This window comes from Salvelinus alpinus, chromosome 22 (genome assembly GCF_045679555.1).
Source record: "Salvelinus alpinus chromosome 22, SLU_Salpinus.1, whole genome shotgun sequence".
Taxonomy (NCBI): domain Eukaryota; kingdom Metazoa; phylum Chordata; class Actinopteri; order Salmoniformes; family Salmonidae; genus Salvelinus; species Salvelinus alpinus.
This window is the reverse complement of record NC_092107.1, coordinates 10,046,223-10,072,690: the sequence shown is the minus strand read 5'-3', so window position 1 is coordinate 10,072,690 and position 26,468 is coordinate 10,046,223. Positions and strand designations below refer to the sequence as shown.

The window sequence follows — 26,468 nt, the reverse complement described above, 5'->3', positions numbered from 1 at the left end:
GCAGCAGATGTTTGTTTGCTTCCTTTTTAATGGACAGCCAACCTGCTGGGGGCCAAGGGGAGAACTGGGAGCTCAAGTTGTTATGCTCTTGGTGTTCCATTGTAGGTGTTCCATGTGTAACAGTTTAACTTTAGTCCGTCCCCTCGCGTCCCATCAACAACAGTCACCCACGAAGCATCGTTACCCATCGCTCCACAAAAGCCGCGGCCCTTGCAGAGCAAGGGGAACCACTACTTCAAGGTCTCAGAGCAAGTGACGTCACCGATTGAAAGGCTATTAGCGCGCACCACCGCTAACTAGCTAGCCATTTCACATCCGTTACACATGCTAACGTTAAGGTGTGCATTAAGGTCTATATGTTCAGACTTGTTTTGTCGCCTTCATATTTAGGTGTGACAAACAAAATGCTTGGCTGTTCAATCTTGAACATTAATACTGTACATTCTTCAAACATGATTGATCAGGTCGCGTCACAATGCCCGTCATTATTTATTGGATTCTGATTGCACATTTCAACCATCCCATGTTTTATTATGACCAACCGCCCACACAAGGGAATACTCAAACTGTGTAGGGACACTAGTATTATTCATATCATGACCGGGCCTGGGAAAATCTACTGGTGTTTGTCAAGCTTCGGTCCATAACTCTTCACATAGATCTACTGCATATGCTTCAGTTTATTTGATGAGTGAGTGCTTCATCTCCCAGGGGCGACAGTTGTGTGATGTTGCTTATGTATACAAAGGCAAGCCCAGACCCCAGTTTTCATCCTTCAACTCATTTGTCCACCACTCAGAGAAAACAAATACAGGTTTATGAACTCCATTAAAAAAAATGAAAGAGGGAAATATGTGCACAGTAAGGAGCCCGGCACACAACCAGCATCCTGTAAATCTTATTCAAACATATGCTCTGTGAAAATCCTTATTATATTAGGTCCTAAATCCATGTCCTACGCTACAGCACAGAGAGAGACTATGCCTATAGAGAGAAGCAGGCCACATTTACAAACTAAACAGTCGTCTTTAACGCCACAATCCTTGATCCGTTTTTCAGTCAAACCGCTGCAGCCCTGACAGCACTGACAGTCCATGAGGAAAACATGAACAGTAGTAAATATTGCATATTGCCCCTTTAAGGCAATGCTTCACAGCTGTGTCCTCCACCCTCCATTTGATGTGTTTTTATTTCTCAAAGTTATTTCATTTCACGGCGCGGCTAGAGGAGTACTCATATAAAATGGATTGATTCTGCATGAGTGACCACATATGTTCTACACCAGATTTAAGTGCACCAATAATTCAAGGCTTCTTAAGCGCAACACATTCCGTCGTCTTCTCATTTTCAAAAGTGCATTTTCATTGACGACATCACCTCCTTGCTAGTCTCTCGTGATAGACTAAATTGTTACGACAGTCGGAACAGAATTCACCACAACTTCCTGATATGGCATTCTTCGCTTCTACTGACTGAAACTTCTGCATTCTACTTCTGTCTCCCCCTGAACTGGCGATTGATTGTTGGAGCTCTCAGTGCATTTCTCCCTGGTGGCAGGCTCTTGGAAAGCTCCTCAGCTCCTCCAAGAATATTTTAACATTGCACTTTGACCTATGGTCTTGTTCATTAGGTTGTTGCGCCATGCCTAACAAGACATGATGTGTCCGTTCAGCCATTCGGGAGCTCAGTGAGAGTGTTGAGGAATGCAATGTGTGGCCGCCACCACGTGTGACCCTAATTCAAGTTATCCCAACAGCGAGAAATTAATTTGTCTTTCTCGCTTCATATAGTTTTAAAAACACAATTAATATTGATAACAGACATTAAAATATCTCCACTGAACAAAAATATAAACAAAACATGTAAAGTGTTGGTCCCATGTTTCATCAGCTGAAATAAAAAAACAGACATTTTCCATATGCACAAAAAGCTTATTTCTCTCAAATTTTGTGCACAAATTTGTTTAAATCCCTGTTAGTGAGCATTTGTCATTTGCCGAGATAATCCATCCATCTAACAGGTGTGGCATATCAAGAAGCTGATTAAACAGCATGATAATTACACAGGTGGATCTTGTGCTCGGGACAATAAAAGGCCATTTTAAAATATGCAGTTTTGTCACACAACACAATGCCACCGATGTCTAAAGTTTTGAGGGAGCATGCAATTGGCATACTGACTGAGTTGTTGCCAGAGAATTCATTTTTGCAAATGTTTTAAAAACAAAAATCTGAAATATTACATTTACATAAGTATTCAGACCCTTTACTCAGTACTTTGTTGAAGCACTTTTGGCAGCGATTACAGCCTCGAGTCTTCTTGGGTATGACACTACAAGCTTGGCACACCTGTATTTGTGGAGTTTCTCAGATCCTCTCAAGCTCTGTCAGGTTGGATGGGGAGTGTCGTTGCACAGCTATTTTCCGGTCTCTCCAGAGATGTTCGATCGGGTTCAAGTCTGGACTCTGGCTGGGCCACTCAATGACATTCAGAGACTTGTCCTGAAGCCACTCCTGCATTGTCTTGGCTGTGTGCTTAGGGTCGTTGTCCTGTTGGAAGGTGAACTATCGTCCCAGTCTGAGGTCCTGAGTGCTCTGGAGCAGGTTTTCATCAAGGATCTCTCTCTGTACTTTGCTCCGTTCATCTTTACCTCGATCCTGACTAGTCTCCCAGTCCGGGCCGCTAAAAACATCTCCACAGCGTGATGCTGCCACCACCATGCTTCACCGTAGGGATGGTGCCAGGTTTCCTCCAGACGTGATGCTTGGCATTCAGGCCAAAGAGTTCCATCTTGATTTCATAAGACCAGAGAATTTGTTTCTCTTGGTCTGAGAGTCCTTTAGGTGCCTTTTGGCAAACTGTCATGTGCCTTTTACTGAGGAGTGGCTTCTGTCTGGTCACTCTACCATAAAGGCCTGATTGGTGGAGTGCTGCAGAGATGGTTGTCCTTCTGGAAGGTTCTCCCATCTCCACAGAGGAACTCTGGAGCTATGTCAGAGTGACCATCGGGTTCTTGGTCACCTCCCTGACCAAGGCCCTTCTTCCCCGATTGCTCTGTTTGGCCGGGCAGCCAGCTCTAGGAAGTGTCTTTGTGGTTCCAAACTTCTTCCATTTAAGAATGATATATAATGACCTTATATAGACAGGTGTGTGCTTTTCCAAATCATGTCCAATCAATTTAAATTACAACAGGTGGACTCTAATCAAGTTGTTGAAACATCTCAAGGATGATAAATGGGAACAGGATGCACCTGAGCTACATTTCAAGTCTCATAGAAAAGGGTCTGAATACTTATGTAAATAAGGTATTTCTGTTTTTTTATATACATTTGCAAAAATCTCTAAAACCTGTTTTCGCTTTGTCATTATAGGGATTGTGTGTAGATTGATGAGGATTCTTATTTATTTAATCCATTTTAGAATAAGGCTGTAACGTAAGAAAACATGGAAAAAGTCAAGGGGTCTGAATACGTTCCAAATGCACTGTATTTTCTGTATGCAAACTTTCTAAATGTTGTTTACCAAGCGGATATTTGAGTTATGAAATGTCGGATTGCTATGCTTGCGTATTTCATAATTTATCATTACAACTGAACAAACAAGCTGTCAGAAATGGTGTTTGTTTTTGATGAGTAGTTCTCGGGGGAAATAACGACGCCTGGACCAAATCATATCAGAATACTTATTTCACTTTGTATTTCCCTTTTCTACTTTCTCTAGAAAAAAAGCTGGATCTAAAGGATGTGTTAGAAATCAGATATTGCCATGACAACTGATCAATATTTCCCCCTTAATCTCCAGACTATGTTTTTCCAGCAAACTGTTACAAAAGAAATGTGGGAACTCAAGACATACAGTGTGCTTGAAATCCTATTCATTCCTCTCTGAGGTTCAAATTCCAGCTATTCAGAGGAGTTGAATAATAAATGAAAGTATGGCTATCGGTTCTGTCCTCTGAGTTTTGAGACCTACAGGTTTCCATAGAGCTGCACAGCAGTGGTCCACTGCGTGAAGAGAGACTTAACAGGCTAGGATTCAGCAGCACAGGACCTGATTTATCTGGTGCTCTTTCACTTCAAACAGGTCAGTCTTCTGGGGGAAGGAAGAGAGACGTTCCTGGGTGGAGGGGGGAAGGATTTAGGGGGAGGCCCGGGCCGGCAATGCCAATAACACTTAATGAGGTTAGCAGGAGGGCCTGTGGTCTATGTAAGAGCATTGGAGCACCGGAGTGTTGTTCCACCGGCTGTCTGTTCTGTTCCAGGACCTGATGGGAAGCGGTAATCACCATTTGTCAGAGAACGGTCAGGGGAGAAACACTTTCCATTTATTACAGGTTTATACATGGACTTGTTCCACCGATGTGAAAGCACAAGTGTATCCAAATTGTATAGTGGCGTCCCTGAGGTATGGCTAGCTTAACCCTTTATCCTAAGGGACGTGAGAGAGAGGAGATGGCTTGTGTGTGTTTCCTCAGCAAGTGGAGTTACCTCTGTTATCTTGTCAGAAGACACTGTGGCTACAACCAGGCTCATACTGTAGTTAGAAACAGCCATTGCATCAGGGAGACAGTCTTGTGTGTTTCTTTAGCTGTCTCCATATAGAACTGTTGTAGAAACCCCATCACCTCCTCAAATGGCCCTAACCAGTGTGGGTCAGTCAGTCTGTCTTTCAGTTCTTCAGTTAGCGGATGATTAATGTCCCAGGGCAGGGATGGGCAACTGGCGGTCCGTGGGTTTTGGAATCCTGCGGATCAACCCAGTGCAGTGGAGGCCAGGGAGGTGGACAGTGAGCTGGGAGGGGAGGTCAAGGTTAACGTAGAGGAAGGTAAGAGACCCAAGAGAGTTGAGGGGTTCAGAGAGTGGGTTTATTGTAGGCCCACCGGGTCACTGGGTGCTTTATGGCTGGTGGATGTCAAGGATGATAAATGGGATGTTGTTGATTTTCAAGCTGGACTGAAGCGTGTGTGGTATGTGTTATAGCATCCAAATCTGTAGTCCTCTAGACCCTGGATGTACTGTATTGTCTCAATGGAGACCAACTTATCTTCACAGTATATATGTAAACACACACACACACACAGTATGACCTCAGCATGGTCTAAGGGAGCTTCAGAGGGAGAGTGTGTCACTTGTATAGTGTTAGCAGAGGTGTAGCACATTAGGCTGGGCAGAATTGATGGGCTGAGTGCCAAAAGGAATGGTGCCTTTATGTTGCCTTGATGTTTCCCTCTGACTCCAACCTAGGCTGCATGGCATCCATAACGAAACCCCTCCACATTCTGATGCCATACGACTCGTGGTTACCTGGCCTGGATGGTCATCGTCAGGGGATGCAGGTACTGATGTGACACCCAGCTCCATGATGCATTGCAGCCTGCTGTTGCATTATGGCTTCCTCTGCACACCCACTGTGACTACTCCATCTCATCAACTGACTGAAAATGTAGAACCCAGATGTAGGACCTGTATCATGGGCATCTTATCATGAATATGTTCAACAACCCAACTGGATATTAACTTGACTCACGCCACTCTGCCTCATACATGTAATAACGCAACACCTCAGCCCTTATACGCTAACACTTCACACCTTACACCTCACTCATAATATTAACCATATCCTCAGCTATCATTGTAATTCTCAAATTTTCTGTCATTGTGTTTTTGATTGACGCCTTTTACCTTGACATCCGTCTTGCATAAACAGTATCTTATACAGCCATTCCCGTCATGTGATTTTAACTGAACAGCTACCTTCTGTACTCTTGTGTAGTTTTGGATCAGCTTGTTCAGATCCAAATACTTCACCACACTAATAGACTGCCTCAAAGCTCCACACTAATAGACTGCCTCAAAGCACCTCACTAATAGACTGCCTCAAAGCTCCACACTAATAGACTGCCTCAAAGCTCCACACTAATAGACTGCCTCAAAGCTCCACACTAATAGACTGCCTCAAAGCACCTCACTAATAGACTGCCTCAAAGACCCACATTAATAGACTGCCTCAAAGACCCACATTAATAGACTGCCTCAAATACCCACACTAATAGACTGCCTCAAAGACCCACACTAATAGACTGCCTCAAAGACCCACACTAATAGACTGCCTCAAAGCCCCACACTAATAGACTGCCTCAAAGCCCCACACTAATAGACGGCCTCAAAGCCCCACACTAATAGACGGCCTCAAAGCCCCACACTAATAGACGGCCTCAAAGCCCCACACTAATAGACTGCCTCAAAGCCCCACACTAATAGATTGTTTAAAATTGTTTCACGTGTACTCTATGGAGTCATTCATAATACAATTTATGAATGGGAATATATTTTTCTTAGCACTTAATATGGGTGCTTTTTTAAGCATTGGCCCACCTGAGTATCATTCAGTCCAACTCTATTTGAAAATTATACCATTCATTATGAGGCCTCGTGGCACATAGCCTTGATTACATTAACCAATGTGTTGATATTGGACTTAAACTAACAGCTGCTTGTTTTACTGAACTCTTTCAAAAACTCACTTTCTGGTCCAGAGGAATCAGACTGATTGTTACTGTACTATAAATCTGAGGTAGACTTAAATAAAAGCCACTTGTCACCACACTTAAAATAGCAACATAGTAGACTACAGACATTTTTGGCTGCACACTTCTTTGAATTCTTCAAATTGATCTATAGATGCTCAACATATCAAGAAACTGTCAACTGCAGCTGTTGATATGCAACAGCTTGCTAACGTCTTTATGTGGGTCATTGTTGGGTCATTATTTGGGTCATTGTTGGGTCATTATTTGGGGCATTGTTGGGTCATTATTTGGGTCATTATTTGGGTCATTGTTGGGTCATTATTTGGGTCATTATTGGGTCATTATTTGGGTCATTATTGGGTCATTATTTGGGTCATTGTTGGGTCATTATTTGGGTCATTATTGGGGTCATTGTTGTGTCATTATTTGGGTCATTATTGGGTCATTATTTGGGTCATTATTGGGTCATTATTTGGGTCATTGTTGGGTCATTATTTGGGTCATTGTTGGGTCATTATTGCGTCCTCATCATCATGCATGGGAAATGCTAACTCTCTAAATCAAATTAAATCACATTTTATTTGTCACATGCTTTGTAAACAACAGGTGTAGACAGTGAAATGCTTACTTACAGGCCCTTCCCAACAATACAGAGAGAAAAACAGAAATAACAGAAATATAACACAAGGAATAAATACACAATGAGTAACGACAACTTAGCTATATACACAGGGTACCAGTACTGAGTCAATGAGTAATGATAACTTAGCTATATACACAGGGTACCAGTACTGACTCAATGAGTAATGATAACTTAGCTATATACACAGGGTACCAGTACTGAGTCAATGAGTAATGATAACTTAGCTATATACACAAGGTACCAGTACTGAGTCAATGAGTAATGATAACTTAGCTATATACACAGGGTACCAGTACTGAGTCAATGAGTAATGATAACTTAGCTATATACACAAGGTACCAGTACTGAGTCAATGAGTAATGATAACTTAGCTATATACACAGGGTACCAGTACTGAGTCAATGAGTAATGATAACTTAGCTATATACACAGGGTACCAGTGTAACCGTATAGCTTCCGTCCCTCTCCTCGCCCCGAACCAGGGACCCTCTGCACACATTGACAACTGACACCCACGAAGCGTCGTTACCACAAAAGCCAAGGGGAACAACTACTTCAAGGTCTCAGAGCAAGTGACGTCACCGATTGAACCGCTATTAGCGCGCACCACCGCTAACTAGCCAGCCATTTCACATCGGTTACATTCACCCCCCTTTTGACCTCCTCCTTTTCTGCAGCAACCAGTGATCCGGGTCACAGCACCAATGTAACAGTATAGCTTCCGTCCCTCTCCTCGCCCCTACCTGGGCTCAAACCAGGGACCCTCTGCACACATCGACAACTGACACCCACGAAGCATCGTTACCCATCGCGCCACAAAAGCCGCGGCCCTTGCAGAGCAAGGGGAACAACTACTTCAAGGTCTCAGAGCGAGTGACGTCACCGATTGAAACGCTATTAGCGCGCACCACCGCTAACTAGCTAGCCATTTCACATCGGTTACACCAGTACTGAGTCAATGAATAATGATAACTTAGCTATATACACAGGGTACCAGTACCGAGACGATGTGCAGGGGTATGAGGTAATTGAAGTAGATATGTACATAAAGGTAGGGATAAAGTGACTAGGCAACAGGATAGATAATAGTATGTAATGAGTCAAAAGGGTCAGTGCATATAGTCCATCAACACATGTCTGCTGGCTATTACCAAAGATTGTAGATAAATGAAGATAATTCACTCAGTTTACCATTGAAATAAAATAGTCAGTTCCAGTCTACTTAACTGGGTGTGTCTCGCATAGACACCAATGCAACAGTAGTAGCTGGGTCTGGTCTACTTAGTTCATTGACTTTTATTGAACCAGAAAAAAACAGTGAATGGGGTGTCCTCTTCCGTCTCTGCTATTACTAGTAACCTCTTCCTGCTTGAGACAATGGATAACTTCCTGACTTCTTGCCTATCACCACTCCTAAGGTCCTCTCCCCCAGCAGCAGCACATGCTAATTGAGCGTGCACGACATCTGTCAACTAGATTATTCCTGCTCCTGGCTCTTGGAGAATAATGATTAACGATGGGGACCTGTTATTGAGAGCTCATCAGGGTCTGCACAATGGGAACAAAGTGGGCATCTCTGGAGGATGGGGTCACGGGGTCAGGGGCTGATATGACCTCCCAATGAGTTAATGAAAAGAGCAGGGAAGTGGGGGGGGGGGGGGCACTAGGCGGAAGGCCTCCTTACATAACACTTGCTGAGGAAGAATGTGCTGAACCAATGTTGGGTTGAGCAGTGTGTGTTGAGGTAGTGTGTGTTGAGGTGGTGTGTAGGGCAGCGTTGGGGTGGGAGGTCCTACTACTACTACTTTCACTCTCAAACGTTGAGCTCCAAATCAACCACTAGCCACCCCTATCCCTTGACAATTCAAGTACTGTATATCTGAATAGATCGGATAGTTTGAAGGAATAGCTCCACCTTTCCTCTTACCTCTTGGATTCACCAATCCAATCCTCTCAGATCTAGTGCCAAGGGGGTAGAGGCTAGGGGTTGATCAGGTGCTGGTGAGGTGGTGTATGGCTGGGTTGAAGTAGGAGGGGTAACAAGGGTACCTTTTATTTTCGTTCTCTCTCTCCCAGGTGACCCTGCTTGTCCTTAGAAACCAAGAGTGGGTGTGGCCTGGAATGACAATATGGCGACCCATCCTTGGTTTCTGAGGCCGTGCGGACATACACATTTTAAACCTGTCCAAGAGCTGTTGGGTATTATTTATGTGTTATGCAATAGAGCAGGGTTTCCCAACCCAGGACCGAGTTTGGGAAACCCTGAAGTAGAGTATCATGTTACACCAAAAAGACATCAAATCACATTTTATTTGTCACATGAGTCAAATGAAACAGGTGTAGACCTTACAGTGAAATGCTTACTTAACCAACAATGCAGTTAGATTTTTTATTTTTATTAATTAAAATAGAAATATAACAAACAATAGCAATAGTGAGGCTATATACAGGGGGTTCTGGTACAGAGTTAATGTGCGAGGGCACTGGTTAGTCGAGGTAATTGAGGTAATATGTACATGTAGGTAGAGGTAAAGTGACTATGCATGGATAACAAACAGAAAATAGCAGCAGTGTAAAAATGGGGGGGGACAATGCAAATAGTCCAGGTAGCCATTTGATGAACTATTCAAGAGTCTTATGACTTGGGGGTAGAAGCTGTTAAGAAGCCTTTTTGACCTATACTTGGCGCTCCGGTACCACTTGCCGTGCGGTAGCAGAGAAAACAGTCTATGACTAGGGTGGCTGGAGTCCTTGACACTTATTTGGGCCTTCCTCTGACACCGCCTGGTATAGAGGTCCTGGAATGGCGGGAAGCTTGTCCCCAGTGATGTACTGGGCTGTACGCACTACCCTCTGTAGTGCCTTGCGGTCGGAGGCCATGCAGTTGCCATACCAGGCAGGGATGCAACCAGTCAGGATACCCTCGATGGTGCAGCTGTATAACTTTTTGAGGATCTGAGTACCCATGCCAAATCTTTTCTGTCTCCTGAGGGGAATAGGCGTTGTCGTGCCCTCTTCACAACTGTCTTGGTGTGTTTGGACCATGATAGTTTGTTGGTGATGTGGACACCAAGGTACTTGAAGCTCTCAACCTGCTCCACTTCAGCCCTGTTGATGAGAATGGGGGTGTGCTCAGTCCTCCTTTTTCTGTAGTCCACAATCATCTCCTTTGTCTTGATCACGTTAAGGGAGAGGTTGCTGTCCTGGCACCACATGGCCAGGTCTCTGACCTCCTTCCTATAGGCTGTCTCATCGTTGTCAGTTGTCAGGCCTACCACTGTTGTGTTATCGGCAAACTTAATGATGGTGTTGGAGTCGTGCCTGGCCGTGCAGTCATGGGTGAACAGAGAGTACAAGAGGGAACTGAACACGCACCCCTGAGGGGCCCCTTTGTTGAGGATCAGCGTGGCAGATGTGTTGTTACCTACCCTTACCATCATAAACACAGTTTGGTAGCTGGCCATGTCGTTTGCATTGCACAAATAATTATTCTCAATGGAGTCAATGTTTATTTGCATGTAGACAAATGCAAGTGAAAGCATTTATCAAATGACTTGAGAATAGAGATCAATCCACCAACAGGGATACAACATTCCAGTCATAGTCAGTACTACCCAGTTAAACACACTTCATCCATTACGTGTTTGTAAGCAATGTTTCTCAGGTGAGGCTCAGGGATGACCTAATCCCAGCATTGGAAAATAGTCTTGATGAGTCTCACATGGCTAACCACACTCTTTGGGAAAAGGCATAAACGATTTCATTCATTTTTAGGAGCCGAGATGAACAGACGTGTTTTAGCAACAACCTTAATCAGTTTAAGTTAGTTTTAGGTTATATTATGAACTTCTAACCTTGCAGCCAAAGAGACTGCTTCTATGCAAAGATATCAGAGTTGAGCACACCAGTCCTTAATTCTTTGCAGTAAGGGCACTCTCAACCCATAAGGGATTGCTACATATGGTCTCTGCTGGGTCAGTCCAGAAACATATTTTGGACCTTCTTTCCCTCTGCCCCCATCTCTCTCACGGCTGTTTTCTGTCCATCCATATGTCTCCCTCCCTCTATTTCTCTCACTGTCTTGTTTCTTCTTCTTTCCTGTCCTTCTCTCCCCCTCTGGCTGTAGCGGTGACTCACTTCCATTATCTGTCTCTGTCTGTCTATGTCTAGCTACAGTCTGTCTGTCTATGTCTAGCTACAGTCTGTCTCTGTCTGTCTATGTCTAGCTACAGTCTGTCTGTCTCTGTCTGTCTATGTCTAGCTACAGTCTGTCTGTCTCTGTCTCTGTCTGTCTATGTCTAGCTACAGTTGGTCTGCTGTTCTCGCCTGCTACTGATTACAGTTAACGGCTGGGCTGCTATGTATCCTCTGTATGGCAGCCTATAATATTTGTGCAATGATAATGACATGGCCAGCTACCAAACTCTGACATGACCAACAACACTTCGTAGAGACATAAAACATAATTTGCTGTCTGATAGATAGTGTTTCTGGTGGCCTGTGTGTGTGTGTGTGTGTGTGTGTGTGTGTGTGTGTGTGTGTGTGTGTGTGTGTGTGTGTGTGTGTGTGTGTGTGTGTGTGTGTGTGTGTGTGTGTGTGTGTGTGTGTGTGTGTGTGTGTGTGTGTGTGTGTGTGTGTGTGTGTGTGTGTGTGTTCTATCGGAGTTGGAGGAATGGTCATTCTGATGTCTGTTTGGAATTCCTGTACAGTTTCTCTTGTTGGATGGATGTCTTCCCTCCGCGCTAGGCCACAGAGGCTCATGGACAGTGTGTGTGTGTGTGTGTGTGTGTGTGTGTGTGTGTGTGTGTGTGTGTGTGTGTGTGTGTGTGTGTGTGTGTGTGTGTGTGTGTGTGTGTGTGTGTGTGTGTGGTCAAGCACGCGTGTGTGAAAGCTCACTGAGCACTTCAACAGGAGCAGATTAGCAAGCTCTCAGCCTGCTTATCTTTTATTGCCAAAGCATCTGCGTGTCTTTCAGTGCTCTCTGTTGTATTACTCTCCTCCTTTGCTGTGCGTTCTTTAGATTTCCCGCTGCATAAGCTTTAGAAGTTCAAAAGGGGATTAAAAGGAGACTTCCTTATTGTCAACGTCTCAGCTGCCTAAACAAACATTAATGACCATAATTATTATACGGTTAAGGTAATAATGTGTGGTGCTTCCTGCTTCCCTCGGATAGGAACGAGAAGAGCCACGGGCAGCGATGTGGTTAGGGAGTTAAGACTGCGCTCAGTAATTATCTGGGCTCCAACATACACAGTTTTGCTATGGGGAGACCCTGATTTGTCATGTGGTCTCAATCTACACAAACAAAAAAGAGCCAAATGGTTGTAAAAGACTGCTAACTCAGAGCTGACTCCACTTCTTATACCCCCTTCTCTCTCTCTGCCTCTTTCTCTCTCTCTCTCTGCCTCTCTCTCTCTCTGCCTCTCTCTCTCTCTGCCCCTCTCTCTGCCTCTCTCTCTCTGCCTCTCTCTCTGCCCATCTCTCTGCCTCTCTCTCTCTCTCTCTGCCTCTCTCTCGCTCTCTGTCTCTCTCTCTGCCTCTCTCTTTCTGTCTCTCTCTCTCCCTCTCTGTCACTCTCTCTGTCTCTGTCTCTCTGTCTCTGTCTCTGTCTCTGTCTCTCTCTCTCTGTCTCTCTCTCTCTCTCTCTCTCTCTCTCTCTCTCTCTCTCTCTCTCTCTCTCTCTCTCTCTCTCTCTCTCTCTCTCTCTCTCTCTCTCTCTCTCTCTCTCTCTCTCTCGCTCTCGCTCTCGCTCTCTCACTCTCTCTCACTCTTGTGAAATGTTTGGTAATTTAAGGGCCAATGGCACCATTCGTTTATTTATAGCCACGAGTTCACAGTAAATCATTAGCAAACAGACAGGGACAGAATGTCAAACGTCTTCCTCCACCATAAGATATGACCCACCAGGGGAACACTTCTCATAGGAGTCTGTCAGGATGGAGGATTGGCCAGTGTGTGTGTGTGTGTGTGTGTGTGTGTGTGTCTGTGTGTGTGTGTGTGTGTGTGTGTGTGTGTGTGTGTGTGTGTGTGTGTGAGGGGCTGAGATTCCCTTGACAGGCATTAGAGAATTCTCACACCTCTGTCCACACATTCCCGTACTGACTGACAATAAGCTGTTGTCCCAATACATCTCAACTACAGGAACTTCAAACCACACAGCGGTTGATCAGCACACAGAAGACAAATTAACTCTAGTCCGGGACCTCTTGTCTGTCCCCATAGTGAGCCATGGTGGAACTCAGAACCATCTTACAACGGCTGTACTAGTTCAGCTAGAAAGCTCAAATGCTACTCCATGTGCACGTAAAGAAACAAACTATGACATTGTGCAAACATTTACCATTACTCTATGCACATTTGGGTTTGAAATGGAGCACACTCAAATAATATCTAAATGAGAAACTCTCACACATGTTGAGTGTGGTTGATTGACACAGCTTGATTGTATTAGCAGTATATTGTGTTGAATGATATCTCCTTTGAAGACATTCCACTCTCCATGCACAAGATCTCTGTAAAAAGGAGCTGATCGGAGTCATTATACCAGCACCACAGAGCCTGTAGTATTAATGTAAGAGAACAAGGGGTAAACAACCAGGCAGCAACAAGCTGGAAACCATTTCAGAGGAGAAAAAAAAGAAAGCGAGAAAATGTGAAGAGCATGAAAACAGTTCTCATGCCCGACTGACTCTGTCAGCATCGTCATTTAATTGGAAGTACCTGTTTACATTCTCATGCAAAGTAATGACTGCAATTTAAGTCCAAGCATCTGTCTGTGGAGTGATGAAAAGAGTGTGCTTTGGCTTTACCCTTTAGCTTTAACCTGTTTTACACTGACTCTGAACCTCAAAACAAGAGTTTGCCGGGCTCTTCCTTATCAATGTGTATGGCATATGTAAGCTATATTATGTAGCTAGCTTCCCCTGTTCCTTATGCCTTGCTTCCAGCTACATTGGCCCCAGCAGATGAACAACAGGACTGAGGTTAGGACATGGTTTAGTTTTTCTCTCTAGAAAGAGTCATCAAAGCACTACTGGGTCAGTCTTAAAGCTGGGTCTGTCTTAAAGCCGGGTCTGTCTTAAAGCCGGGTCTGTGTTAAAGCCGGGTCTGTGTTAAAGCTGGGTCTGTCTTAAAGCTGGGTCTGTCTTAAAGCTGGGTCTGTCTTAAAGCCGGGTCTGTCTTAAAGATGGCCCTTTGTTGGACCGCTGGGACATCTACAAAGTCAGGGAGAGAACATGAACTCACTGAAAGTTTTGAGAGACTTCCTTTATGGTTGAGAGAGAAAAACGTCTTACAAAACAGAGGGGAATGATTCAACCAAAGAAGGGAGAAGCTCCAAAGCTCCACAGTTTACAATGGATTTGGGTTCAGTTTTGCTTACATTGCAGTTTGTAGGCTATAAAAACTGAGGTTCTGGCTTTCCTTCCTTCCCCAGATGTCAACGAGTGCTCGACAGCTAACGGCGGCTGTGAGGGACATTGCTGCAACACCATTGGAAGCTTCTACTGCAAGTGCCCCGAGGGCAGTCGACTGGGCCCGGATGGCAAGGCCTGTCAGGGTGAGAAAGAGGGCGAACTGGGCCTCCTGGGTGGGTGTGGTGGTCAGGAGGGCAGAGAAGGACTTAAACCTTAAAACCTTAAAATGCTCCTCTAGGATTGGGCGTAGGTCATCCACAAATGTCCTCTTGCAGGCTCTGTGGTGTGCTGTTTTCTCCACTTCAGACAGAGACACAGGAAGAGTCAGAGACACAAAAGAGCTTAGCAGACCACACACACACACACACACACACACACACACACACACACACACACACACACACACACACACACACACACACACACACACACACACACACACACACACACACACACACACACACACACACACAGGGAACACAATCTGTACAGGGGTGGAGATCTGGTCAACCAGTAAAATCAAAACCCTGCCTATTTGTTCTGACAGAAACATGCTGAGTTGTGTGAGTTAGCTGACAGTGCTATGGCCCTGTTACTCTGAGGGGGTGCAGGTGTCAACAGGTGCCCTTAGCCTTTGACCCCTGACACGGGACGGTGTCCCTATCTAGTGAGGGTTTGATCACTGTACACTAGTGAAGAGAGAAACTGAAGACATCTCAGAAATGGTGTAGGACTGTACACTAGTGAAGAGAGAAACTGAAGACATCTCAGAAATGGTGTAGGACTGTACACTAGTGAAGAGAGAAACTGAAGACATCTCAGAAATGGTGTAGGAGTCTGTAGGAGCCATGTTCCAGGGCTAGTGTGCTCTGTAACAGCTTTCAGGGGCAAATAACAAACCCTTTTTGATTCTGGAACAGACCATTCCAGGGTTAAATGTTTCTGTCTGCAACCCTCCACATAGGATGGTGTTAATCCTAGGAGAGTGGAGATTTGGAGTTGAGATGCGGGGGATGGGCGGACACCTCCCCAAACAGCTGTCAGCCTCTCACGCAGACCCAGCCTCTTCTGCTCAGGTCAAGACTGCCACACAATAACATTCAGACGACATTCAACCCCCAACCCAACTCCCAGAGTCTCAGCCTTGCGTTTGAATGAAAGATGTCCTTTGTATCCTGCTGAAATCCTCTCACACGACGAACCTTAAATATGTTGCCTTCCAAACTTTCGCTGCATCTATTCCCGTTCAGGTATCTTCACTCAGCGAGGCAGCGGATTGGTCTAAATGGAATGGCATGTGACTTTTCAGTCCTTGAACCTGATCACAATCTATGCGCCGGTTATGAAAAGGCTCCTTACACGGCGGACAGCCCTCCTCTTTGACCCGCTCTTAGCCTCTTCTAGTGGAGGTTACCTAATTAAAGTAGCATTTAGTTCGTTATGAGGACATTCCCACGAGCTGAGACTGCTGTGTTGAATAGAGAATGCCCTTAACCCCAGATCTGGTATCAGATTACCTTAGCCCCAATCATAAGATAAACCATTAGGGGGAGTGAAAATCCGTCTGACTCTGTATCAGTGCTACTGTCATCACCAGTAGTAGCCTGCAGTGCAAATCCCACTAGAGATTAGCAGGAACCAGAAAGTAGTTGAAACAGCTCGACTCGTTTGTGTTCTCCAAATGGGTAGTAAACGTTGACTGTCCTTGGAGGAGCACGCAGGTATGTTGTCTCCTCATCATGCATCTGCTCCCTAGAACATGGAACAACATGGAACATATGTTTAGATGGACCAGAATGGTTCTGGAATGGTCCTAAACACTCAGTTCTGCTGCATAGTGGACAACCTGTGTTGAAAGAGTGTCAGTGGTGAATCATCAATACTAGGGCTAGAGGAATTCCTGACCACATGACCTGACCAGGAAGAACTCTGCACTCCAATTCAGAGGGCTATAAGTAGGGTCCATGAGTTTTTCCTAATCGGGTCATGTGGTCAGAACATACTCCTGGAACTAGTCATTACAGTTAACAGCAAAGCGCTGTACGCAAACTTCCACTGATGAAGAGAATGTGTGTCCAATTGGTGATTCAATATTAATGGTTGATTTAATTGTATCAAAGTGGTGAGTTAGTCTATAAAGGGGTCATAAACATTGTGTTCCTGAAACAGTCTCTTGTGAAGTCATCACTTCCATCATCAAGCCAACCTTCTTATTGCGTCAGCGTCCAACTATGCTTCACAGAGATTGTTGTCAAACAAAAAAGAACTTCAGTGCCGGAACATTTTTACTGCATTCCTAAGTGTGACACGGTCGTGGGTCATGACAAGCATCCCTATAACTTGGGCCTTAACACTCTCCTCTGGAACACCCATGAAAACTCTACATCCCAAATAGCATCCTATTCCCTATTCAGTGCACTACTTTTGACCAGGCCCCATAGAGCTCTGGTCAAAAGTAGTGCACTATATAGGGAATAGGGTGCCATTTGGGACACATACCTGTAACACACATATTAGTCTCCTTATGAATGTGGCCCTTTTTTGGTTCATGTCTGTTAGAGTGCTCAAGTCACAAATGTTGTCTAAAGGTTTGTGTATTATTCAATCATAAAAAAGCATTCCTTCAAACTTCCTTCATCAATGCCCATAGAGGGAATTCACTGGCACAACCTCCTATTAAAATGAACTTGTTCTGCAGCACACTTGCTTTGAGAGTGTCTGAGAATGTTGTCTGCAGACCTGGGATCAAATAATATGTGAAATCATTAGAATACCTTTTTCAGCTTGCCTGGCTCAAAGGAACCAATGGAATACGACCAAAAGTAAAAACTCCGCCCATATGGCACTCCATGCAGGCTCAAAGTTTAAACAATTTCAAATACTTTTTGAACCCAGGTTTGATTGTCTGTCCATCTGTCTCCTCCGTAGATGTGAATGAGTGTGAGGAGCTGAATGGCGGCTGCCAGCAGACCTGTGTGAACACGGCAGGCTCCTACCACTGTGAGTGCAGCCAGGGCTTCCGCATGCACACTGATGGAAGGACCTGCATTGGTGAGTAATGACCATGTGAGACCAGATTCGATCCCGGTCGTCAGCACAACTCAAGATTATGTTAGCCCTCTGAGTTAAAGTCAGCCCTCTGAGTTAAAGTCAGCCCTCTGAGTTAAAGGCAGCCCTCTGAGTTAAAGGCAGCCCTCTGAGTTAAAGGCAGCCCTCTGAGTTAAAGGCAGCCCTCTGAGTTAAAGGCAGCCCTCTGAGTTAAAGGCAGCCCTCTGAGTTAAAGTCAGCCCTCTGAGTTAAAGTCAGCCCTCTGAGTTAAAGTCAGCCCTCTGAGTTAAAGGCATTGGTTTAGGCATTGAGAGCTAATACTCCAATATTCAGGTCTCAGTCAAGGTTACTCATTACACAAGCACAGTTCACCAAACAATCTCCTCCACACATTTTCCATCATCTGTTCCGTAGCTTACTACCTAATTCATTTTATTAGGTTTTGCTTCTTGCCATTTCGAATGACGCTACTTTTTGGTTTGCGCCTGTGTAGCTAACAAAGCTAACATCTGGTGCTGCCTTTGAAACTCCAGGAGACTGGACTGCGATTCACACTTCCTCCAACGGAGAAAGTGTCTCTGTTTTGTGTCTCCAGCACACAGTTCCAACGTGAGAGAACACAGCTACTCTACCACACGACTACCAGTTGGTCTATAGTGATGGGAAACTACATCAAGTATTTGAGGCTCCATATGTAGGACAAGAGAAGGTTTTAGATTCCCAACGTTGGAAATTAGAGTGTTTATGTAGGTCCAACCTATTGGCACAGGAGCTGGACAAAAAAAATAACTTAGAAAAAAAGCAATACCCACTCACTATTTTCTGCTCCCTATAATCAATAAAACCTGATCAAATATCACTTGTGTGGGAGCATTAGTGTTAGTGAGGACAAAGTTCACTGTTGTCTCCAGCCCTGTGTGTAGACTCAGGATTGGTGGGTGGTGGTTGAGGGATGAGGGGGATGAGAGGGGAGGTGTCTCTGCTTGGCTTCCTAATTGCGTCTGCTGAAGTCATCACAGTTAAAGCAAACCTATCCCCCTCTGGTTTTACAGGCCGTCTGTGTAATCTGGTCTGTCTTTAAGGCACCCTGAAGGCCCAGCACTGACTTCCTTATTCAGCACATGAGTAAATCATAAGAGGGATACTCGCGGATGGAAAGATCATTAGAACCCCACCAGGGGCACCCTCTGGAGAAGCTGGAACCTGGAACCATCATTTTCCAATTTCCAGTCTTTAGAGCTTTCTGTAATCACAAGTTCCCATTATGGCTTCGTGAAAAGATGGAGCTGGTCCAACATTGTTGTAGCCCACAATATGGTTCTTCCTTCTTTGGATTCACACTTTAGTGACAGGTCTCTAGGAAGGGTTACTCGTTTACTCACCAAATGGTGATCAAAGACAACATTAGCCAAAGTACAGATGTAGGATCTTAATTTGAGTTAGTTTGCTACAGCATGAAAATAATCCTGCAGCAACAGAAAATGTGAATTATAATTCATGTTAATTTTTGTAGGGGTTGATACAGTTTTTATTAGGGCAAATCAAGTCTGAAATTTCAAAGTGGAAATTGCAAACTTTAGAAGCCTTTTTAAAACTCAAATACAATACAAGTTTGCTTTTCCTGCCATGCATAAAATCCTCAGCGACAAAACAGTGATTACATTAAGATCCTACATTTCTAACTACCTCACCATGCTGTCGAATACCTCTCTCCTGACAGTTGCCGAATCATTTCATTTGCACACAGAAATATTTTTCTCTAGTCTGTCATATGTGAAGTTGTTCATTTCTTGTGTCTGTCCTTCTGTCTGTCCCAACTATGAAGCTGTGAACTCCTGCTCGGTGAAGAATGGCGGCTGTGAGCAGAAGTGTGTGGACATGGGCAACGATCACTACAAGTGCGAGTGTCGTATGAACTACCAGTTGAAGAGGGATGGGAAGCACTGCGAGTGTGAGTCTTGACTACATTGGATATGGTGCTCTGACTTCCCAACAGTTACAACAATAGTATCTTTATGTTAGAATGGAGAGCAAAGAGTTACATATAAAGAACAGGAGGCAGGTTTCGGTTTTGGCATGACCAGGACATGACTAAGTAAAACTTTCTCAGCAAATTGACACTGAGTTACATGAAGGTCATAAAGTCACATGCTGTGCTGACTGTGGCCTGGTCTGTCTGCCCCCTGTCTGTCTGCCCCCTGTCTGTCTGTCTGTCTGTCTGCCCTCTGTGGTTGTCTGTCCATTTGTCTGCCCCCTGTCTGTCTGTCTGTCTGTCTGTCTGTCTGTCTGTCTGTCTGTCTGTCTGTCTGTCTGTCTGTCTGTCTGTCTGTCTGTCTGTCTGTCTGTCTGTCTGTCTGTCTGTCTCAGTGAGGGACCCTTGTGTGGACAGGAATGGAGGCTGTGCTCAGCTGTGTCATTCTGTGGACGGTCAAGCAGAGTGCAGCTGCAGACCTGGGTACACACTGGCCAGAGACAGCCAGGGCTGTGAGGGTAAGAGCACACACGTGTACAGAATGTCTGGAAATGCGCTGATATGCACACACACACACACACACAAACTATGGTTATCATATTTCAATATGCTGTTACATGCAGACAACCTTCCCAGAAATGTCCTAGAGTGAAAGAGACTTTTACGAACTTGTCTATAAATCTCCACCACCTGAACCCTCTTAAGAAAGCAAGCCTAGTCCATTAAAGCCCTCATTGAGAACTGGCCACTGAAAAATCATAGCCATCACCTCTATCCATCTCATGAACTTTGTGAACATTGGGTTTTAATGGTGGTTTAACTGACACTCTGTTAATGTAAACGTTTGTTATTCTTCAAATCAGTGCTGCTGGACAAAACAAAGGTGTCATTCATCAGAGAGTTGCCATTGTCTCGGGGCCAATAGAGCTGAGACTTTATGACCCAGCCCTCCGGGGCCGTATGTACCATGACTGGAACTGTGCTGTCTGTGTGTGTGGGGCCTAAAGCTGATTAATGCTATGGCTAGAAGTTACTACTATAACATGGGGTGGCTAGAAGGCTATAGGGTTTAGGCAACTTCATTAAATACAACACTCTGTGTGTGTGTGTGTGTGTGTGTGTGTGTGTGTGTGTGTGTGTGTGTGTGTGTGTGTGTGTGTGTGTGTGTGTGTGTGTGTGTGTGTGTGTGTGTGTGTGTGTGTGTGTGGTGTGTGTGTGTGTGTGTGTGTGTGCCTTTGTGTGTGTGTGTTTGCAGTATGCTTCATAATCACACGGAGCAGCCCACCACCAGGCTTGTGCTTTAGCATTACTGTGATGAAAGGTCAAGAGCAGATCACTGACCCACAAGTAAATTTCTTAACCAGAAGCATTTTCCCCGCCTCGAAAACAGAGGAAGTGGTCATGTTGTACCTAGCTTATATTCCTAGCCTCATTCATAGCCTCATATCAATAAAAATGGGATCCCTGTAATATAATCTCTGCTTGTGCTTTGTGACTGTGCCCTGTTGACTTACAGTATATCATGCTATCCTTTGTAGACATAGATGAGTGCAGCTCGGGCCAGGCCATGTGTGCCCATCGCTGTGTCAACACCCTGGGCTCCTTCAGCTGTGTGTGTAACCCTGGCTTTGAGCTGGGCGCTGACGGCAAACAGTGCTACCGTGAGTACACATGATCATTTACATTAGAGTCATTTAGCAGATGCTCTTCTTACCCAAATCGACTTACATTCAGTAAATTCAACTAAAGCAGGCAAAATCACAGTTGTGTAATATCATAGTTAAGGCCAAAAAGAAGCCTGGGTCCCTCGTCGTAGGCTTATAACTAAGGACAGGAGTTTGTCCTAGTCAGGTGACATGATCGGGAAAATCTCCCTGACCCTAATTGTAGTATGTTCTTGTGACGCTAATGTGTGGAAGATGGCTAATGTGTGAAAGATGGCTAATGTCTTGGTTTATTGCAAACGGGATACTGTTGTTGGGTGCCAGCCTTCACTTCACTGGTTGTATCCTCCTATTTGCAGGTATTGAGATGGAGATCGTGAACAGCTGTGAGAAGAACAACGGAGGATGCTCCCACCACTGTGAACACACCACCAACGGACCTCTCTGCTCCTGTAACCAAGCATACCAACTGGCTGAGGACAGGAAGACCTGTGTGGGTAAGTACTCTTTGTTGGGTCATCATTGTCAGAGCTTGTCAGAGTTTTTCCTGGTCAGGTCAAAAGGTAAGGAAAAACTCCTGGTTTAGTCATTCTCATTTAGTCAATTTCAGTCTTTAGTCTACGGCGAGTATAGAAGGAACATATCAAATATGGGTCTTGTTCATTAAGCACCAAATATATACAGTACCAGTCAAAAGTTTGGACACACCTACTCATTCAAAGGTTTTAATTTATTTTTACTATTTTCTACATTGTAGAATATAAAACTATAAAATAACGGCTAGGCCCTTGTTACACCGAGGTAACTAAAATCCTAAAGTACTCTGCCTAGCCAGAGGACGGGATAGAGGCTTTTGCTGCAGGCGACGGGCAAAAGTCAGCACCGTGACACTTGGCGCCCAACGTGGGGCTCGATAGAAGAGTTAAAAAGCGATTAAGTAACAGAACCTATACGACCTAGAAACTAGAGCATTATGGCAACAGCACTTGACCTAGGACAGGCAACGCTGGATCAACTAACTGCCCAGGCCGGCAGTCTGGAGCAGGAAAGGGAACTCAGGACACAGGTTAATTTACCAGACTGTAGATTTGCCGTATGTGTACCAGGTTATCCATGGAAAGATCTAACACGAAATGAGCAGTCAGCAGTAAAAGAAATGGTCGGGTGGAAAGGCAGACAGACCTTCTGGGAGGATAAAAACTTTGTAAAAAGAAATATTGCCCCCAGCGACCTAATGGTAGGCCAAGTAAATGACTGGGCCGTAATAAAAGTACTGCCGATTGAGGGAGAAAGTAAGGGAAACTTTAACCTCAGAATGGAGTGTGTAACACACTATATGAGAAATAAGAAAGTACTATAGAGTTTATAACTAAATAGGAAATCGAAATAAAATCTCAAGGTAAAGAGCAATGGCGAGTTAGAGTCTACTCTTTGAGAGAAAATCCCTGAGAAATAAGAAAGTACTATAGAGTTTATAACTAAATAGGAAATCTATACAAACCTCAAGGTAAAGGAAGAAATAAGAAAATACTATAGAGTTTATAACTAAATAGGAAATCTATACAAACCTCAAGGTAAAGGAAGAAATAAGAAAAGTACTATAGAGTTTATAACTAAATAGGAAATCTTATACAAAACCTCAAGGTGAAGATATGGCAACATAAGTGAATTATTTTCAACACCGTAAAGGCAGGCAGAACTCGTAGTAATACGAAACTGGGTCTAATAAAAGTCATCCCAGAAAAAGAAGGGGGGCCAGAGGATGTAAGTGTGTATTGTGGCACAGTGGCCTTCTATGCACAGCCCTGGTACCCCATGGCAATGGCGCTGCTACAGGATGGGACTCCAACGAGTCTAGGAGACACAAGTGTAATGTTGAAAGCCATGCAGGTAGACTCATGTTAAGTATTTAGGACATATTTTAAGCCAACAGGGCAGAAAAAAATGAAGGTAGAAAAATAGTGATTTTATAAGCATTACATTTAAATATGAAAATAAATATGTTGCAGTTCTTAGGGATAATAAATTACTGTAGATAATGGGTCCCATATTATGCAACTCATATAAAATTATTGATGAGACTGAGTTAAGATTAACCCAGGTTATTGTTAGATAAAATACAGTGGACTCCCGAAGGAGAGATTTCATTAGTACAGACAACATATGCTATGTTTAGCAGTGTTTTGGCCTTAGCTAATCATTTGAAGGTTTGTCTTTAAATAGTGGAAAGATGACAAGAATATATGGCATCTTTTGTGACCCAGGATCATTGAGAGTATCGGGTTAATTAAGTTGAACTATATAATTATCTTATAGGTTACTACATAGAAATGTTGAGTTCTTTAAAATTCATTAGTGCAAACAGGGAGACATTGAGACAGTCAGTCAATATTTGGGAACAGAAACCATATCTGGTACTGACCGTATTACCTGCGGCAACAGGAAGCAGATGCGGAAGCGAAAAAGGCCGGTTTTAAACCACAGCCAATAAAGCAGCAGTTAAGAGGAAGTTAAACATAGACATGACTACATTGAAATAGCTGAGACAAATAGTGACCCATGTGCAGGAACAGGGGAATTAAACTTTGTATGGAAACAAATAGTACAAAGAAAGGCCAGTGTAGCCAAGAGGGCTCCACCAAAGAAGAGAAGACCAAATGGACATGTCTCATAAACAGTTCGGAAGAGAGCCATTCATTTGGAATAATGAAATGGTGACTGCATGGGAAGGATTAAAAACCATGGCAGCAAAAGCACAAACTAATGAACCAAGAAACCCAGACGTGCCCTTATGGATCTTTATTAAATTAGAGGGAGAAGACATAGACAGAGATGGGTACCTGTGGGTATCCAATGAGGGGTCAGAAAGGACTGTGAAATGTTACAGTAAACAGCTAAAAGGCCCAGTAATGAAATGCTCATCAGAAGGGGCAAAAATGGCCCTACTAGAAATATACTGGAATAAGATAGTGGCATTAGCACAAGGGCAGTTAATTATCATTAAAGATAATGAGCTAAACAAACTATGGGCAGCTAACCACACAAAGAAAATACTGGGCGTGACAACTACCACGTGGGATAAATGGAGAAATGTGGTAGGAACAAAAGAGATTCAATTTATCTACGATCAAGCTGCTCATGGTCAGCCATGGACAAAGGTGGAGTGCCGCAGCCCTAAGGCCGCAATGAACCCCACGGCCTGGCCTCCGAAATGAGCAACTCTGTCTATTACCATGACACCCCAGAGCCCAACTGCCTTGGAAAATAACACGAGCGTTAACCACACCAACTGCTAGCACAACAGTAACCACAAGTGCTTCAAGACACAGTAGCACAAGAAACAGGCCTAGTGTGAATACCTCAACTGACACATCGGCTGAGACACAAAAACAAACGCAGGAAATCACAGAGACATTGAACGTGTTATGTGTTAAAGGCAGCGGGACCAAAGCAAAATATAGAATACGAAGAAATATGAACCATAAGGCACGGAACTCAGGAAACCCTGAGACTAAATGGCTGACAGATGTAGTCCTGTATTTGCACCCAGGTAATACCTCTTCGTGGGACAACAGAATATTAGGAGGGAGCAATGGCATTATTTTACCATATGCGAAAAACAGAACTTATAACTACCCAGGATTCATTAGCGGCCCTATGGATAGGTTCCACAGAATGAAGTATGGAGTGTGGGGATATGATATCCCCCACTCCGCAAAAGCCGGAGAAAAACCAATAAAATATGCCACCACAGGGTGGGTATGTCTTACGACCCATAATAGTTCAAACCCGGGAATGGCCTACCCGAGGTCAACCCCATGGACCACTCTAGACCTTCGAAGTTTGCAGGACAATTATCAACCTAGTCTAGAGATGGCGCAGAAAATGTGTGCTGGAGCTCCCCTATGGAACTGGGGACAAGAACCAAACAATATGTTCCATAGAAAAAAAGGAAAAACAGCACAACAATATTATGACCAATGGGTTAAACCCCCCGCAAATAAGACAGAGGCCTGGGCGAGATATCATTGTATTTCAGCCCATGGCAATCTAAAAGAGTCAGTGATCCCCCACTTTCATAGATGGTCAGGAGGGCATTATCCCTCACCCGGAATGTTGGGAGCAGCTCCAGCATTCGCAGGGAGAGACGAGGAAGCGAACCAACGACTGATAGATTGGGCAAACATGAGGGGTGCGTGCCCCTCTAGAAAGTTAGTTGGGGGAGCCATTATGAGGGAAATCAGAGCACAAGATAGAATGGAACATGTGCATCAGTTTGGGTACAGTTTCCCACCCATAGGCAAAGTGAACGAGGATTCGTTCATTTGGATGTATGGTTTAACCCTTCAAAAATGGAATATCACTACAGGTAAAATGAGAAGAAAGGCCATAGAAGTGAATGAAACCGTAATTAGAGAAAATGAAGCTAGCAATACAGGAACCACCAGGGGAATATCATATAAACTTCGGATCCAATAGCATTGGGATGGGCAAAAAGGCCTCTAGACCCAACACCTCTTACTGGGGGTTATGTGCAATTAGCATGCTATGGAGGACTTACGTTCCATGTAAACCCGGGAGATATACCGGGAACCAGAGATCAAACACTGGGCTAGATACACCATGGACCCTCCAGCAGGGAGATGGTTTATGGAAGGATATAAGGAATGGGCTCTGAAACTAATGTGGCCCAAGGAGCAGCAACAATGGCAGGACTTATGGGGATTAGGCTCTGCGTGGGATAACAACCTAACCCAAGTATGGAATGCATCCACCTGTGGAAAACTAATGGATGACTCGACCAATTCCACAGGGTGTAGAATAATTGAAGGAACAATAACCTTGCTGAGAACGTTGGGACAGGAGAATTACTGTAATATCCTACAGCCAAGCTTCTGGGAAGAAGGAGCAGATGGGATAATGTGGTACAGAGACAAAGATACTACAATCAAAGGAGGCACAGGGGGAAATTGGTTAGTTATGGCCTGGGGAGGATTTACTACGGGCATAACAAAAGCAGCAAGGGATTTAGTGGTAGAACCAGTCAAAAAGGTGATGAGAGCTATTGCAGGCAAATGGGAAGCCGTAACCATTTGGTGGAATAAAGTTAAAGCAAAATTTTGGGTGGGTTTGACCATAACCATAGGCATCCTAGTATTTATTGGTTTAATGATGGCCATCAGCTATGCAAAAAAAT

At 44.2% G+C, this 26,468-nt stretch overlaps 1 protein-coding gene across 3 annotated transcripts in view; it reads left to right on the top strand.

The window, feature by feature from the left end:
* Positions 1–26,468, top strand: part of LOC139548970 (multiple epidermal growth factor-like domains protein 6) — a 106,008-nt gene that overhangs the window by 24,054 nt on the left and 55,486 nt on the right. For all 3 annotated transcript variants that reach the window (XR_011669810.1, XM_071358965.1, XM_071358964.1), the window contains exons 5-10: positions 14,608–14,730; positions 17,516–17,638; positions 19,461–19,586; positions 20,003–20,125; positions 21,146–21,268; positions 21,631–21,768. Coding sequence is in view for 2 of the 3 variants with exons in the window: in XM_071358965.1 (XP_071215066.1) it covers positions 14,608–14,730; positions 17,516–17,638; positions 19,461–19,586; positions 20,003–20,125; positions 21,146–21,268; positions 21,631–21,768 (756 nt within the window). In the remaining variant the exon portion in view is untranslated. The remainder of the gene's footprint in view (positions 1–14,607; positions 14,731–17,515; positions 17,639–19,460; positions 19,587–20,002; positions 20,126–21,145; positions 21,269–21,630; positions 21,769–26,468) is intronic.